Source organism: Solea senegalensis, linkage group LG21 (assembly GCF_019176455.1).
Source record: "Solea senegalensis isolate Sse05_10M linkage group LG21, IFAPA_SoseM_1, whole genome shotgun sequence".
NCBI classification, from domain to species: domain Eukaryota; kingdom Metazoa; phylum Chordata; class Actinopteri; order Pleuronectiformes; family Soleidae; genus Solea; species Solea senegalensis.
In genome coordinates this window covers 10,942,777-10,959,829 of record NC_058040.1, presented here as the reverse complement: position 1 = coordinate 10,959,829, position 17,053 = coordinate 10,942,777, and the positions used below count along the sequence as shown (strand labels likewise).

General features: G+C 42.0%; 2 protein-coding genes across 5 annotated transcripts; one reads left to right on the top strand and one right to left on the bottom strand.

Annotated features, from left to right (window-relative positions):
- The first annotated feature begins 226 nt into the window (after nt 1-226).
- On the top strand, nt 227-4,470 carry srsf9 (serine and arginine rich splicing factor 9). 3 transcript variants are annotated; one of them, XM_044011963.1, is made up of 5 exons: nt 227-341; nt 1,717-1,893; nt 2,081-2,277; nt 3,296-3,468; nt 3,560-4,470. In XM_044011963.1, the coding sequence occupies exons 2-5, from the start codon at nt 1,736-1,738 to the stop codon at nt 3,785-3,787; spliced, it is 756 nt and encodes a 251-aa protein (XP_043867898.1). In that variant the 5' UTR covers nt 227-341; nt 1,717-1,735; the 3' UTR covers nt 3,788-4,470. The 3 variants fall into 3 exon arrangements, with proteins under 3 accessions (XP_043867898.1, XP_043867900.1, XP_043867899.1); XM_044011965.1 differs by having other exon boundaries at nt 1,714-1,893; XM_044011964.1 differs by having other exon boundaries at nt 1,221-1,893.
- A 413-nt stretch (nt 4,471-4,883) lies between these two features.
- sgsm1b (small G protein signaling modulator 1b) lies at nt 4,884-16,825 on the bottom strand. 2 transcript variants are annotated; one of them, XM_044011962.1, is made up of 25 exons: nt 16,625-16,825; nt 16,460-16,503; nt 14,776-14,851; nt 14,064-14,226; nt 13,346-13,498; nt 12,810-12,877; nt 12,548-12,690; nt 12,332-12,463; nt 11,926-12,050; nt 11,762-11,829; nt 11,500-11,663; nt 11,255-11,384; nt 10,856-10,982; nt 10,708-10,772; nt 10,484-10,629; nt 10,246-10,374; nt 9,993-10,166; nt 9,799-9,867; nt 7,980-9,164; nt 7,777-7,901; nt 7,601-7,683; nt 7,379-7,488; nt 7,190-7,286; nt 6,927-7,094; nt 4,884-6,778 (listed from the first exon to the last, which is right to left on the bottom strand). In XM_044011962.1, exons 1-25 carry the CDS (start codon nt 16,629-16,631, stop codon nt 6,690-6,692), a joined length of 3,840 nt encoding a protein of 1,279 aa, XP_043867897.1. In that variant the 5' UTR covers nt 16,632-16,825; the 3' UTR covers nt 4,884-6,689. The 2 variants fall into 2 exon arrangements, with proteins under 2 accessions (XP_043867897.1, XP_043867895.1); XM_044011960.1 differs by having other exon boundaries at nt 16,460-16,825.
- Nucleotides 16,826-17,053: the final 228 nt, after the last annotated feature.

Sequence of the window (17,053 nt, the reverse complement as noted above, 5' to 3'; positions counted from 1 at the left end):
AAATACACGTGTTTTAAAGCGGGAGGATACGCACTTACTTTATACGTTTTACTTTATACTTATATTAATAATAATAATAGATTTTATTTGTACTTACTCTTCAGCCCTAAAAAACACACCCCAGACGGATAGGGTCTACCTAAAGTGGGAAATAAATATAGCACCAACAGGGGGCAGCAGAGAACTAACTAAGCAGTGTTAGGGTTTGGCGGAAATCGGAAGTAGAAGAAGACAAGCAGACACCGAGCCGTCTCTGCTTGCAGCGACCAGCTACCATCGCGGAACTAGCACTGTGTGCTAATCGGTAGAATTAAACATACGAAAAAAAGCCTCATCGAAAGGTAACGCCATGTTTTTATTCAACTCTTATTCACCATAGGCATTTAATATAAATTCCCGAATCTCTGGTAACCTCAAGTGTTTGAAATGCGGGTGCATTTCACGAAAATAGACGCTCGTTAGCACGACTAGCTGACCTTACACTATCAACAAAGGCACCGAACAATGTTGAAATGTCTGGAGAGCATAGCACGGCATATCATTGGCGTTCGCCTTTTAATCGGGCTATATGTAGTCGAATCTTGTGGTCATGTGTTTGTGTTGAATGTTCGTGTAAACATGCGTTGAAGCGATTATTTCATCGAAATGGTTACTCGTTAATATCCAGCTGTAGCTAATGTTAGCTGGGCAGCTACAGGCTAGGTAAGTTGTCTTTTGAACGTATGATAAAATAAACGTTTTAAGCACTAGTCAAGATAAACAATCGACATGTATTATTATGAATCGGTCCGTATTAGCTGGCCTGGCAGGTATCAAAACAGGTTTGATCGGTTTATCACCAGTGATACAGGCTACGCGAGTTTCAGTCAAAACATGTCCAAGTTAAGAAAAGATTAATATAATACAAAAGCTTGTTTCTTGTTTTCTCATTAAATTGGCCCACTCTTTAAGTGCAGTTCATTGTCACAGTCCTGTCTAAAGTGCCCTTTGCAACCTGAAATGATAATTTTGGGTGACATTATCAGATTATCTGCATTTTGAACATGTATGAAGGCAATGGAAGGGGTTTTATATATTTAATTCTCATATAGCTTTACACATTGAAATATAAATGAATTAAAAGTTTTAATTGGCCAAGATTTTTTCATTACTTCTTTCATCCATTTCATGCAATTTCTTCAATTTCTTTCTTTCATATTACATCGTTTCATAATATGGAGGGGGAAAAAATCATCACATCAGCCAAAAAGAATATCCAGCATCACATCACGGCTGTCGGCTGCATAATTTGCTGAAAGGATCAGCATTGGCCCTTTAAAAAACCACATCAGTCTACATCTAATGCAGACACCAATATACAAGAGGGCACAAGCGGTTGCAGTCACGTATATGGAAATGATGTGCTCACCTAGCATCAACCGTAATAAATACCAATGACTTATCAGAATTCTTTGTGTTTCCAAGGATTTCTCTGCCATTATAAATGCTGGAAGAAGCATTGTGTATAAAAGCAGGTGTGCCAGTCATAGCACTGTAATTACTAATGTTTGTTGGACATTTATTAATTTTAAAGATTTCAGGCTTGGATCCAAGGTCCTATAGGGTTGTATTTCTTTCTATATTAAGAAATTGGATGCGGATGGACTAGGATTAGGATAAGGACTACTTCCACAGCTCTTTTTGAAAACAAGAGGTGCCCCCATTCTGTGTCAGCAGCACCACCGAACTGCCCACCATGTCGGATGGAAGAATCTATGTGGGGAATCTTCCCATGGATATCCAGGAGAGGGACATTGAGGATCTCTTCTACAAATATGGAAAAATCCGTGATATTGAATTGAAGAACAATAGAGGCACTATTCCTTTTGCCTTTGTCCGTTTTGAAGACCCACGGTGAGTTTTTGGGATGGTCTTTGCCAAGTCAAATCTCATTCTCCCTGTTGGATACCTTAATTTTTGTGGTGTAACATCGTCGTCACTGACTGCCAGCAGAGAATGGATGGAGACGGCATTTCCAGGTCAATGTCCGCTAGTGAAACACTCGTAATTTGGTATGGGGTTCTTTGCTCTCTTCTCATAGGGATGCGGATGATGCTGTCTATGGAAGGAATGGATATGGATATGGAGACTCCAAGCTGCGAGTAGAGTATCCTCGATCTACTGGGGCTAAATTTGGCCCCATGGGAGGTGGTGGTGGTGGTGGTAGTGGTGGTGGAGGACCTAAGGGAAGGTTTGGACCTCCAACTCGAAGATCTGAATTCCGCGTCATAGTGACTGGTAGGTGGACATCATGAGTCATAGCCAGTTAATATATATTGCTCTTTCACTGTGACCTGGAAGTCAAGGGAGCTGTTAGGAAGGTGGACGTTAGTTATAAGCGTAAATGTTTTAAAATGCTCTCTCAAGGAGGATTGGAGGACAAGAAGCCTAGTAGGGGACATCTTAAGTTGTAGACAAAATCATTTCTCGCTCTCTCTCTTATGGCGGATTGGAGTACAAGGGGACTAGTAGAGGAACTTCCAAGTCCTAGGCAGATATAAATTTCACTCTCTTACGGCGGATTGGAGGACAAAGAAGTAGTGGCGGACATCTTGAGTCCTAGGCAGATTCATTTCTTTCTGTCTCATGTTGGAATGGAGGACAAGGGGACTAGTAGAGGATCTTCTGAGTCCTAGGCAGATATAAATTCCTCTTTCTGTGGCGGAATGGAGGACAAAGGGAGTAGTGGCGGACATCTTGAGTTCTAGGCAGATGTATTTCTCTCTCATATGGCGGATTGGAGGACCGGGCAACTAGTAGAGGACGTCATGAGTCCTAGACAGATATACGTTTCTCTCTAATGGCGGACTGGAAGTCAAAGGGACTAAGTGGATCAGGTCAAGTCAGCCCCTTAAGAAAAATGAAAAATAAAACAATAACGAGAAATCGCTCATGTTGCCTTCATAATCCCAAACACCATCTATAATGACGGGTAGGTGACATTTTTCCATTGTATATGAACATTTGTTTTAAACTATATCTGATGTTTACAAGAGCATGAATAACTGATTGTTATGGAAGCTACATTTCCCAGAGTTATTCATGAGAAGTATAGCTAATTTATTTACATCTAGCTTTTGAATACGAGTTTCTGTTGAGGTCAGACATCATAATATTAAGGTTGTTTACATAAGTGTATTGAAGCATTCAAAAAAGATTAAACGTCTGTGCAATGCATTTAGGTGTGAAATGACAGGTAAATAAAGATAAGGAAGTGGCTTCTGTCGCCATCACATTTGTCTTTTTCTCATTTTAGGATTACCACCAAGTGGCAGCTGGCAGGATCTGAAGGATCATATGCGCGAAGCAGGGGATGTTTGTTTTGCAGATGTGCAGAGAGACGGAGAGGGTGTGGTGGAGTTTCTCCGTCGGGAGGACATGGAGTATGCTTTGCGCAGACTGGACCGGACTGAGTTTCGTTCACATCAAGTGAGTGCCAGCAATGATGCACTTTAATTGTCCTTTACCCTTGCAAATGGCTAAAGAAACAATTGTTATGTATTTTTTTTTCCTTTTTCAGGGCGAGACTGCTTACATCCGTGTCTTTGAGGAGAGGGGCACTCCCAACTGGGGTAGGTCACGCTCCCGCTCCAGGTCCAGAGGCCGCTATTCCCCTCCCTACCATAACAGAGGCTCTCCCCCTCCGCGCTACCAGTCGCCACCACGGCACACTATGTCGCGTCACAGCCCACCCCCCAGGAGGCACCCTCCTCAGCACCATAGCCCACCCCCACGCCATTATCGATAGAAAGGCCTGCCATTTACAGAGGAATTTGGGAAAATGTTTTGTATTTCCACTTTTCATTTTTTCCCCAGACCTCATAGGACATACCATGGTTACTTCTAGCTACATACATTCCACTGTCAGGATGGCCTGGACCTGTTCCTTCCCACAGCCCGTAAATTTGTTTTTATTTCTTTTTTTAAACATTTGTGTGTTATCTGTAAGTGGGATTAATATTTTATCCCCCTTGGTAAGATAATAGTGTTTGTCAGTTGTATAACATTGGAAGTTTCTTTTGTAAGAAAATTGAATAGAATAATTAAATCCTGGGTTGTGATGGCAGACGGATGCCAGTACAAAACTGGAATGCAGTCTTGTCCAAAACAAATTACACATTACTCCCGTGATCATACTGAAGGTCATGCTCTTTTGTTGTTGGTTTTTTTTAATCTTTACAAAATATTTCCCCTTTGTGTCACAATTTTGCTGCCTGATGTGTGAAGTTTTTGCCAAATTAAGAACCTGTGAAGTTTTATCAATATCCTCTTACTCAACAGATTAGTGAGCCTTTTACACTAGTGTCATGTCATGTTGACCGTGAGCCTCAATTTTCTGGGTTTTTTGTATGTGCGAGCCTCTGACTGAGGTGGCCTGTAGGTGGACTTTAATTTGCATGCATTTCTTTACCAATAAAATGCAAACTTTTACTGTGATTATTTTATTTCTTCCGGATGTAGCTGTTATTCATTTATTCAACAATAAATATGTTGACCCCAGCCGGTTGAGTCAGAGTGGAGGATATGAAGCATTTCCCTCTTTTAACAGGCTCAGTATTTGGTGGGGAAACATCAGTGGTTAACATTTGTCTAAAAACCTCACATATCTAGATGTAGCATGAAAATTAATTTAGACTCAGCCTGGTATCCTTTTTAAATTCTCCTTCTGAGCGGTCTGTAAGGAATATCATAGAGAGAAGAAACTACTAGTATTCCCCAATGTTTTTCAACTGCCTTGAGAATGTAATTTCTTTTTTTTAAAGCAAAGGAATTGAAGCAATAGGCACATGAGTGTAACAATCTTTAAGGGGCAAAACACTTTTTTAAAGTCTACACCAGGCACATGAGATGCAAAATATAATATTTTTAATACACAATAAATTACAACAGGTGGACCATTTGAGAAGACAGAAAAAAAATAAAAATATATTTCCCGTGGAATATTTTCATCTCCATGATAATCATCAGATAAAGCTCATATATACTGTACAAACATTGTATTGCATTTCATTTGTACTAGCTTAGGTTTTTGTACAATAAGTTTCATCTTTCTTTTTCTTTTTTTTAAACACATAGTTTACATTAAATTCTCTGACAACAAACACTGCAATACACTAACAGCAATACTCAGGCATGTTTTGAAGGTCATATGGAGACACAATAGCAGTGATATCAAAGCACTGGAGTCAAAGCCACGGTAAACCAAACATGGGCATGCTTTGGCCATTCTAACTGACCGGCACCAATGAAACATATTCTCTGACTTATTCCAGTTAGTGTCGACATATATGAAGTGGTGTAAATCTGCTGGCATTTTTAGAATATCCACATCTGAAATTACTGCTTTGCATTGTTTCAATCAAACCTAAATATGAAGAGTCATTGCTGTGAAGTGAAAAAAAAAATATATATATCCACAGCTACACATCAAATAGCTTTCACTTCATCAAGATCACATTTCCCAAGTAGCGAGTGATGACAGCTGAAGCAATAACTCCCGAGTGGGGAGTCACTCAAACTAACAGGTGGAGAACTGAGTAAACCTTGGGGTCGAACCTTCCAAGAAAGTGTTCACCACGTCCAAGTGAGCAGGACAACTTCTCTGTCTTTACAAATGAATTGATTAATTTACAGGATGAGCAATGTGTGTGTGTGATAAAGTGGAACCGTGAATGTGTTAGTGGTGTCGGCCTCCTTCATTGCAGGTATGAACATAGAGATGTTGAGGTAATAGTGGAAAAAATGCTGCAATTATTGTAAGCCTGTCACCAGAATGAGTCCAGAGTGTGTTAGAGATGAGGCGGAAAACTGTTAAAACTCCAGAGCAGAGCTACCAAGCAGAACCTGTTAATACCACTCTGTTGAAATGAAATAGCATTCAGCATTTGCATTAACTACTGAAATGTGTTCATCACGCTGGTACTCGGAATTAAAAGCAAGGACAGGTAGCAACTGAGCAGGCCGAATCACACCTTGGTCAATATGTAAAGGAGTGACTGACCTAGAAGGAGCACCCAGTTTGAGAACTTGAAATGATGATACTGTATATGTGAAGTATGTGCAATCATAGTGGAGTGCTCCGAGTTTAGTTGCACTCGTGATATCCTGTTAGCTTATGTGCATCAAAGGCAAACTGAGAAGGAGGCCAGTGTGAGGTCCCCAAAACGGCACTGTGCTGTACACGGACACAGCCTGCCGCCGTGGACTGTAGTGTCGCTGATGTTTACGAAACCAAATCAGCGCGTTAATGCCAGATAATATTAATGAAAATATATCCAAAGCACTTCACATAGTGTGTAAAGTAAAAACAACATAAGGGAGATAATACAATGAACAATTTGGTTGCTTTATCCCTGAAAAAACTAGCTGAGTTTAAGGCAAAACAAATCACATCCTGAAGCACTTTCAACGAGGATACATTCACTAAGTGAAGAAAAACACATAGAAACTAATTATGCAGGCAACACGTCCCGAATTTAGACAGGGGCGAGTGTTTATCAGAACAATGAGCACTTTTAATGACCAAGTATCTTTTACAGCACTTACTAATCATTTACACTGATTCCTTTGCTCTTGAATACAGGACAGTTGTGTGGTTGTGTCAGTACCTTCAAACAAGAATCATGGGGATTACACAAGCACATCGCGAGTCACTTGTTTTCTATGAGAGTTTGCACTTTGTGGACCAAGTCTCGAGCCATCATCAGAACCTGGGGGACATTGTGTCGCTCGGCCATTTCTGAGAAGAGAATTTGAAAAACACACTTAAAATCAAGTGGAAAGCCATTTGCTTACACTGATAATTGGAATTGCAGACTAATGATTTTGAATACCCTCTGGTTTGTTTTTCAGTCCCCCCTAAGCTTGTATTCATCATCTTATCTTACCATTGAAGAACTTGATGATGTCTGTGAAGTCCATGTTATTCTCCAGGATGATGTCTCGATACATCTCCACAAGCGCCAGAGCAGTGAAGAGCACAAAGTGCTCAGAGGACGTGTGTTTGGCTGCCCAGATGGTTTCCCACACGGAGAACACATCATCATACACCATTTCTGTTTGAAAGAGATGGTCGTTAATCAGATTACATTCGGCATCGCACTACTGTGTGTTCAAGTAAAAATCATGACGCTAGCACATTTCCCATCACCTCTTTTGAAGTCGAGCAGAAACCAGCGGTAGCAGAAGTAGAAGTGGGTGTAGTCTCCGTTCTGCTGCATCAGCTCAAAAAGCTCAGAGTCCAGGATCTGTGCATATTCGCACATAATGCCGTCATTATCCTACAGCTTGTGCAAGTGTGCACACATGCGTGCAAACGCACACAATGCTCTGTACATACCTGGATAAGGGAGCGCATGTTGGCAAAGTGAGAGTCCATGGCGCCACCGTGTGGAAAATTCTGGTTCATCCTCTTCATCAGTTCAGTGAAGCAGCTGAACGCCATAACCTCTGGAAACACACACACATACAAATACACCTTTAACAACCTTCTCCAACACATCTGTCGTTTACTCATTTTTGTGCACCTCTGCAAATCTGGCCGAGACAGAGATTCACTGACCATCATCCAGAATAACCAGTAGGGGAGCAAGAAGATCACACATGCCCTGGACGTAACCAGTGTCCAGATGCTGCCACACGTAACTAGAATGACAACCAGATTTTTACCATACAGTTTATTTGTATCACCGCTTGGGTAGAAGGCAAACCAGACTTGAGCATGGCAAAAACGTTTACCTGCACATGATGTTACGCAGTTTCTCCAGGTTCTCCGTGGTGAAGTACCAATACGTCCTGTCACAACGTCTGACATCTTTGTCAATGCGATGTAAGTTGATCAAGTACATGTCCAGTGTTTCTTGCTGCAAAGAAACAATAGTCAGTGTGGTTACTATGTGTTGATAACTACAAGAAAAAAGCACAGTGTGATCGATGCTTACAGAATAGGTTTGTTCCTCCGATGACTCGTCATGTTTGGCGTCTCCTCCCACGTCTGCAGACTCTGGTTCAGTGAGCACATTCTCCATCTCGGGCTCTTCTTCAGAAAGACCCAGGTCTGTGCCCTCAGGACTGGTGTTACAGGCTGTGTCCAGACTATGATCTAGGACAAGGCCCTCGGATGCCATTCTCTCTCTCTGTGCCAGAGACATGGGCGGCGCAGCGAGGCCTGTCAAAGGCCTGACCTTAATATCCTCAGAGGTCACACATGTTATCCCTGCAGGAATGTCCTCCATTTCCAGAGCAGATGGAGAGTCATCTGAATCTGCGGTGTCTGGAGATTGCCGGGACGACAACGAAAGGCTCCCCCTCGATGCTGTCTGAAGAGCATTGAGGACTTGCCGGACTGGAGAATTTGAATCGGGTTTCTCAAACGGAAGTTCGATAGCTTTGTCCTTTTTGGTTTCAGCCATGTCAGCCATGTCACCTGTGGTACAGGTCGGGATCATTTGTGACGGGTTTCTCTCGGGAAGTGTTTGAGGCGGAGGTTTATGATTGGTATCTTTTTCTGCTGTTGGTGGATATGACGGCTCCACATCCAGATCTTTGCTCTTGTGTGCTTGAAAAGTCAAGGTCTGGCCAAGAGGAGGTGCTGGGAAATATTCATTATGAATCTCTGTTTCGAGCTTTAGAACATTGGTGTTCTCTGGTGCGGATCTTATGTTCATATTTGTGCCCACTGCTTGTGAATCTTTACATTGCTCATTTGCTGCTTCGTCTTTTTCTCCTACTTCAGTTTTTTCTTCAACTCCAGAAGTCTCTTTTGAATAACTGACTCCATCGTCTTCAAATATCTCACTTTGTGAAAGTGTCTCCCACTTTTCCATCTCTAAAACCTTATCATTGGCTTCTGGGTCTATAATAGCTGTCTCTCCTGGCTGTAATCCAGTTTTCTCATTTAGTTCTGATGTTCCAGCTGTGGACTGAGCTGTTGTAGATTGAACATCGGAGTCTGTGATAGGAGGCACATTTTCTGTTGCTGGATGTTGATTTGACAGACCAGATGGTTGTGGAGAGTCTGCAGCGACATTCGTGACATCCGTCGCTGGACTGCTCGGCTGTGCTTCTGCTTCCTCACGCCTGCACTCAGACTCAATCGGATCCACTGCCTCAACCGATTCAAATACCTGGTAAAGGAAAAGAGGAGGACATACAGGAATCTAAAAACAATGAGATGTTGAAGCATCACAAAGTCATTTTGCACATGTTAGCCCATTAACAACTAATCACAGTTACATTACTGCTGAAATCTGAAGTTCCAGCTGTCTGTACAGCCTAAGGGTTCCATTAATTTTATTACCAGATAAAGATTAACGTGAAAAATAAAATATTGTGTAACAGAGTGAACATTTGGTCACACTTTTTAACATCTATTTTACATAATTAATGGTCAGGCTTTTCTGTCTCCTCTTAGTGGATCAAACATGTAAGAATGTGTGGCCAAATGGGTGACTCTTTAGCCCTAAAGATGCAACTCCTGAATGAATGCCCAGAATGGGCAACCAGTCACTTTGGTGATCCTATGACCTTCCCTGTAGCACCACCTGCAGGTCAAACCTTCTCTTGTCCTGGGATAAAACCTCATTTGCAAGATGGATTCATGGTGTTTCTGTAGAACTAACACACTCTTAGGTGGATTACTATGGTTTGTTTGACACTGCTGCCTATTCCAAGCAAATTTCATGGAATTCGCTTCAGTTATCGGACTAAAATATTAGATTAAACTAACATTACAGTGTTGTTGTCATGCTGAAAAACTACCTGTGCGCTACTGCTGGAATCACTCTGTGAGTTGGAATTCTGCTGGTCGGAGCTGCTACTTAGAGATGACTGGAGTGAGGAAAAGCATTACACAAGAGACAAACAGCAGCAGAACCGTCAAACAACGTCAGTCAGAAATGTAAGCATTATACTGTAACAGTGTTCCCCTTTTTATACTAAAGCATCAAACTTGCATCCGTGCTGATGGTGGAGTCTCGCTGCACTGGTCCTCTTTCCACACTGGCTCCAGAGGAACATCTGGCCAGGGCCTCAGCGTGTTTCTCTCTCTCCCTCTGACGGACAATGGCCTCACAACCCTGCCACTCCCTCATCGTCTGCTCATACATGATCCGCATCTGCTCATCAATCTGAAACAGAACATAGTGTGACGTATGCAAGACTGCACACAAACATCCTATATACACACAACACTTTTGCCAGTCTGACCTCTAGCCTGGATTTCTCAGTCATGTTGAACTGGTAGTGTCCCAACAGGAAGGGCCAGACCTCTTTGCGTAGTGAAGGAGCCACACCACCAAAATACACAAGCCTGTGTATTTCCTTCTCTTCAAAGGCCTGTCCACGAGAAATAAGTTATTTGTTCACCAAATAAGAACCAATTCATATTGTAAGGGAGTATAACAAAGGCATGTTTTATGGACTGTTGCTTGAGGTTTATTCTTACAGAGTTTTCCTTAAGGAACTTGCCCCAGATCTCCACAGAGAGGCCTCCTCTGGCATCACAGGGCACATCAGGGTCAACTATCGTGGTGTTCACAAGAGCGGAGAGGTGTGTGCGAACTGTTGACAGATGACGGCAGTATGCAAGCCCTGGAAAGGAAAGATACAAAAAATAATAATAGAACAATCCATTTGAATGGAACCTTCTCCATAGGAAAGTTAACTCACATCCATAGAATGCACGAGAGATGATCTGGTACTTCATGGTGTCACAAAGTAGCTTTAGGGGAGCCCTGGTGGAACAGGGAAATGTGAAACACAGTCAAGTGGAATAATCTGAATATAGATTTTGAGCTTTTCTCTTGGAAATAATTACCTTTCTTGATTGCAGCCATTAGGCAGCGAACCATCAGAAGAGCCATTTTGTGAGCAAGAGGAGCATGACGACTTTCTGGGGGTCGGCTGCCACAGGTTCACACTCTGGTCAATCAGCTCCAGTGCCACTAAACAATACAACAGACCCGACTGTCACAGTTGTCACAGCTATAACCATTGCAATAAAATGAAACACACTAAAAAGATAAGAAATGTAACAGCTTAAAGGAGGAAAGAAATCAATTAGACAGAAGTACTGCTGGAAAACAGATTCATCTCAAGTGATGTCTAATTTGTAAATCAGTATTAAAAGCATAATGTAATCGCAGCTGTAACCCGTGGTGATTCTTCATTAGATTATCTCAGGGATGCAGAGCAGGAAGATTAACAACACACTTACTGAACTCCATCTGATTGCCCGGAAAGAGGATTCGAAACACATAATCGGTTGCTTCATCATCTTCCTTATCTGATACAGAATCACATGAGCCATGTGGACTCCGCTTTCGCAATTTGGGGAAAACCTTCCCCTGCAAAGGAGAAGACCAATGTATCACAAGAAGACATGGATAACTCTGTAGTTAACATCAGTTCCTAAAATAACAAGGCTATAGAAGTAATTCATCAGCAGCAGTCTATGCCAACCTTTCCCCTCTGATTCCAGAGTGGTGGGTCCAGCTGTCCATGAGGCAGCAGCCCAGTCTCCAGACACGTGAGAAACTGGAGGAGGTGTCCTCCTTTGGGGAAATGCAGGGGAGGTCTCTGGATCCCATCCTGGCTCACCAAAACTACTGTCCCACCACTGTTCACTGGAGAGATTTAACAAGGGGGGTGGGGGGGGGCATCATAAACAACTTTTCACAGCCCACACTTCCACACAGTCAAAAAAAAGGTGGTGTTACTGCACCTTGCTGGTGACAGTGGAGGTACACGATCTCCTCCAAACGGATTGTCATTGCATAATCCCAGTACACACTGAGAGGGAAATGAGTGAATGGCAGTCAGTGAGTCATCTGCGCAAGATCGAGATTTGACTTTTCCTTGACTGTGTGTTTCATCAGTCTCACTAACCTTTTCTCTGAATCCAGCTCCCCCACGTTTCCATTCATCAGCTGATTGGGCGTCCATTTCAGTGTCATGAGATCTGCAGTCTGATGTAGGGACAGATAGCCTGGGATGGCCTCCATGTCGTCTCTCTGCAAGAAGACAAATGGGAGCTTGTCGCAACATGTTACGTATGTATTTAGCCCCTTAAAGGTCCAGTGTTAGACATTAATGAGGGTATGTTGGTAGAAATTACCCATATATTACGCATAAAGATGTTTGTTTAAAGTGTATAATTACTTTAAAAATGATTATTGATCATTTTAAATGATTTTTTTGGTTGTTTTTGTCAGGCCTCTACAGTCTCACACTGGACCTTTAAAGCAGACACTAGGGTATAATTTTCTATTAAAGAGGGATTAAATGCACGCACCGGCTGCACCAGGACATTGTTCTTCCCAAACAGAAGTGTAGCTCTGGAGTTTTGGTGGAGAGATTCAACATAATCTCTCACCCACATGAGAGGACGGTCATCCATGCTGCCACTGGACTGTCTCTTCTGGATCTGAGTAACAGATTAACATCAAGTATAACACACTGACATTACATAGAGCAGATTATAACACAGAAATCATTGAACTCATCTGACCAGCGCAGGTCGTCTGGAGGGAGAATCCTGCCGACAGTGGCCGCTGTGGATGCGATGCCGCTGTACGAGCTCGTCAGCGGACGGGTCCGTCCAGAAGTGGTCTGCAGTCTTGACTTTGGTGTACTCCAGCGCACAGGGGCCGACTGCAATTCAAGTGTAGCTGATTTAAAGCGATGCAGGTGTTTTCAAATGAGGCAGAGTCAAGGATTTAACTGCTACGGTGACATCATACCATGTGCAGATTAGTGAAGTTTATAAATACCCAATAGAGAAGCAAGGATTGGTCCATCCACAGGATCCATCAGCATGGCTTCTTTCTCATAGAAGGTACTACAGGATGAAAAAAGTTTTGTTTTTTTTCAAAAAGGATTCAAAGGATTCAAGTTCTTTATTATCATGTCACAAAGGTAACATGATGTCTGTGATGAGGTTTTTTTTTTTTTGAGCTGCGTTAAGGGACTTTGAACTGCGGACAGGAGCATTTTTGCCAATAGAGGGCAGCATTGCACATCTTAGTGTACAGCCTGCCATAAATTATTATTAGAAGAAGCAGAATTTCTGTCCTTTTTTTGACCATGATCACTTACAAAATGTTACCATAAAAAAGAAAATTAGACATATATATATGTATGTATATATATACATATATATATATATATACATACATCATACATACAGCCTAACTATGTTTACACCTCAAGGGCATATGTAAAATAGCTTTTACTTAAAGGGGATTCTTTTCTGAGGAGATAATTTTCTAAAACCGCAACTATATGACTGCAATAAATAAATAAATACCTGCTGTTCTCTACCAGGTACAGGACAATCTTGTCCAAGAGCTTCTCCATCAGCGCAGTTCGGATCCACAAGTGTTTCAGCGCCTGAGGAGGGAGGTTGGCCAACTTTGACTGGCGACTGCGGTCGTTACTCAGGGAGGAATTGTTCTGTTTGCTGGGGAACAAAAGAGTAACCTGACAGGTGAGAAGCTTCTAAAGGGTGTTAGTATTCTAATTGTTTTTAAACCAGGAAAGACTCATTGAAATTCAAAATCTCCTTTTTTTCCACAATCTCCAACACAGTTGCCAGACAAAGACAAACTATATCATTATATTCATAAATTTTCATCCAAAAGGGAAAGAAATACAGAATGGTAAAATATTAAATGATAAACGCTATAAATGCTATAAATGAATTTATAGCATTCAGTTAAGAGTTAAGACTCTATGTTATTCAAAAGTTCATTGAAAGACATTCTGAGAGACCAACTCTTCAATAGTCAGCTGTAGTTTGTTTGTTTTTACCAATTCAGTGTGGACCGTTGGCACATTCAATAAAAATAAGTCAATTTCAATCTCAGGATTGCCTTATGGATGAAAGTATGCCAGTGATTACAGCGATACCAAAGGCAGTGGTGAATCAGTGGAAAGGACATGAAGACAAGGCAAAAGGAGAGAACAGCTAAGACTGAGCATGTAGTCATGTCGTGGCCACTCGCAGACAGAATGTAAGACGTCACCTGTTTTCAATAATCTGTTCCAGCTCCTGGACCTTGTGGCAGAGTTCTTCGGCAGGTGAAAAGCTTTTTGCCACCTTCATGAAGAGAGCTGCAACCTTGTTACTGCACAGCAGGCCGGCAATACGGCGCTTCAGCCCGTGAAGCATGCAAGCCTCCACCACAGCTACACACACACACACACACACACACACAAGAGTATGAGTTGATATTTGGTTTCTAATTGCTTCATGTGACACATTATTTTCAATGTAAAATGTCCTCTCTATGAAAACCCCTAAGCTTTGAATATCTTCTCGGAGAAAAACAGGTGAAAGACAAACACAGGTGGCACAAGTAGTCTCAAATCTGTCCGACTCTGACTACTGTTGCTAGGATATGAGGGATGTGAATCACACATGCATCGCTCCTGGTTAGTATCAACACCTTTAATGGGTGTTAGTCTACTTTAGTACAGCCCGTCATAGCCACAATATCTACCCGGTTATATTAATATAAACACATGATGAGATTAAGTTGTAAGTGATTTACATTGCCTCGATCGAGGACAAAGATACTTCTGTTGTAAACCAAAGAAAATCCAACCAAAAAAACCCTCAATATTTCCCTTATTTACTTTTACCTAAGCACTATAGCTGCCATCTACGGTCTGGTACAATCCCAACAAGCGACACACACACACAATCACAGTAGGTTTAACACAATAAACATTTACCACAGAAGGAAATGATGTGGCTGCTGTCAGCATGAACAAATTTCCTTGTTACCGCCTCCTCCATAATTTGTTTCACCTACGAGAGAGAGAGAGGTGAGAGTTACATGGTGAGACTATGTGTGACTTACAGAAGGCAAAAACATCTTTTCTGGAGGGTCATGTACATGCAGATTTTCTTCTTATCCCCCTGCATGCCAGGTTAATAGAACACCTTTTAATGACATGCTTCTTTTATAAATGTGCAGCCTTAAAGGAGACGCTGATACAGCACTGATGATTAAATATTGTTGGGGGTTTACAGGCTGAAGAAATACGACTATTTTATATGTAAAATCTGTGAAAACCCCATTTAAGTGCATTTAGCAGAACAAGACTGTGTTACTGCATCATTTCCCATCATAGTACGAATATATATAATATGATAATGACTGGTTTGTTGTCACAGCTGATGTTATATTTAGTTAAAATAGAGAAGTGAGGCTGACCTTTTTTTTTTTTACTAAAATGGGCATTTCTTGTTGGATCCGAGTATGAATACTTGCATGTGTTTGTCTTAAGTGACATGTATTTGCAACAACAGCTGAATCTGATATGACGCTCTGAGAATAGCACACTGCTGCCTGTCATAAAATAAGATGGGATTTTACTGCCTTTATTAATGGATACATCCCTGTACTGTAGCTTCTCTGTCAACGGCAGGCTCTTCAGCAAATAGAGGGCGCACACAATCATACATGTGACGCTCCTTTATGAGAATTCAAAACCTAAAAACATCTGGGGGTAAACAAAACAAAAACAAAAAACACCCCACAATTTACTGGATTTCAAAGCCCACATTTCACAGTCGTAACCCCTCCTTGCTGCAGGATCTGGTACCGGAGACATGGATGTTTGAGAGGCAGTGAGTCACAGGTGAGGGGGAGCGTGGACATGATAAGCCTGGAAGTAACGTTTCTTTCTCGCCAATGAATAAAACATCCGGTTTTCTCTCCCTAGGGGAGTCAGGGAGCAGTTTGGAAGGGTCTGGAGTGAGCTGGCTTTAATGTCGACGTAAATCATACATCCGAAATGGCTCATTATTCAGTAATAATACACCACCCAGCTCATAGGTGTTCTTTTTTAATTTAATGGTTGCTAAGACGCCAAATGAAACAGACACCAAGGTCACACCTTTAAGTTCTGGGAAGAAAAAAAGAAAGAAAATGGTGTGAAATTTTTAACCATGATTTCCTCCTCTCCTCACAGAGAGAGGGAGACTCCTGAATATGAACAAACATGCTTTGCATGAGATGAGTGTGTGGCATTTTCACCTTGATATTAAATCATCATCATCATCACTATCATCATCATCATCACCAGTATTATCGTCATCATCACCATCATCGTCATCGTCATCTCAGACTGCCAGCAATCAAAAACAAGCCAGGATATGAATCCACTGGCGTCTCAACTGCATCCACTGTTGTTATGATGTAAAATGGGTGTTTTCTGTATTAATTATTGGTTATTTTATGTTAAACAGGCCTGTAGTCGTGGCATAAAGCCGAGGAAAGATGTCCACACACACATGAATACACACGCACAATCACACAAGCGTTGCTGGAGCTTTGCAGCTCCCAGTGGACACAAACTGCCACGAGAGACACGGAAATCGTGAAAATGGACATGCAATCATGCGTCGAACCTCTTTCTTGACATTGCGCAGCAGTTTCTGGCGCGTCTCGGCCTCTGTCACGGGAGAAAACATCATGAGTGCGATGATCACAGAAGATGCTCTGCTATCGGAAATGAACGATAATGGCAGTCGCCTCACGACAGGCAGCAATAATAATAATAACCGCGGCTGTACCTCCCATCGCTCCAGGCAGGATGTGGCGACTGACACACACGCACACACGCGCGCAGCTTTTTCCGTGGATGAAGAGATGATGGAGAAGATGATGCGTGTGTGTGTGTGTGTGTGTGTGCGTGCTCCACAGCAGCAGCAGCGGTGACAAGGTGGAGATGTGATGCTCCGAGATGTGCGGCGTGTTCCCAGCTAAATTAAACCTATCTGCTACCTCTCAGCCAACCAACACCCCTTTAAAGACACAGTAGCAGCCCATACATCAACACACACACACACACACACACACACACACCTGCTCTGTCAGTGACACACACAAATAAATCATGTTTCCACATCACTGTATGAAAGTTGCATCTGTACATAATATAAATACAGCAATCATTTTTCTTCTTCCATGTCATATATACATATACACATACAGTATTTCCT

Coding starts and splice junctions, on each gene's coding strand:
- srsf9 (XM_044011963.1), top strand. CDS start 1,736: ATGTCGGATGGAAGAATCTATGTGGGGAATCTTCCCATGGATATCCAG. Junction 1,894..2,080: donor GTCCGTTTTGAAGACCCACG/GTGAGTTTTTGG, acceptor CTCTTCTCATAG/GGATGCGGATGATGCTGTCT. Junction 2,278..3,295: donor ATTCCGCGTCATAGTGACTG/GTAGGTGGACAT, acceptor TTCTCATTTTAG/GATTACCACCAAGTGGCAGC.
- sgsm1b (XM_044011960.1), bottom strand. CDS start 16,525: ATGATGTTTTCTCCCGTGACAGAGGCCGAGACGCGCCAGAAACTGCTG. Junction 12,878..13,345: donor TACCTGGTAGAGAACAGCAG/GTATTTATTTAT, acceptor TTCATCCTGTAG/TACCTTCTATGAGAAAGAAG. Junction 11,830..11,925: donor GAGCTGGATTCAGAGAAAAG/GTTAGTGAGACT, acceptor TTTCCCTCTCAG/TGTGTACTGGGATTATGCAA.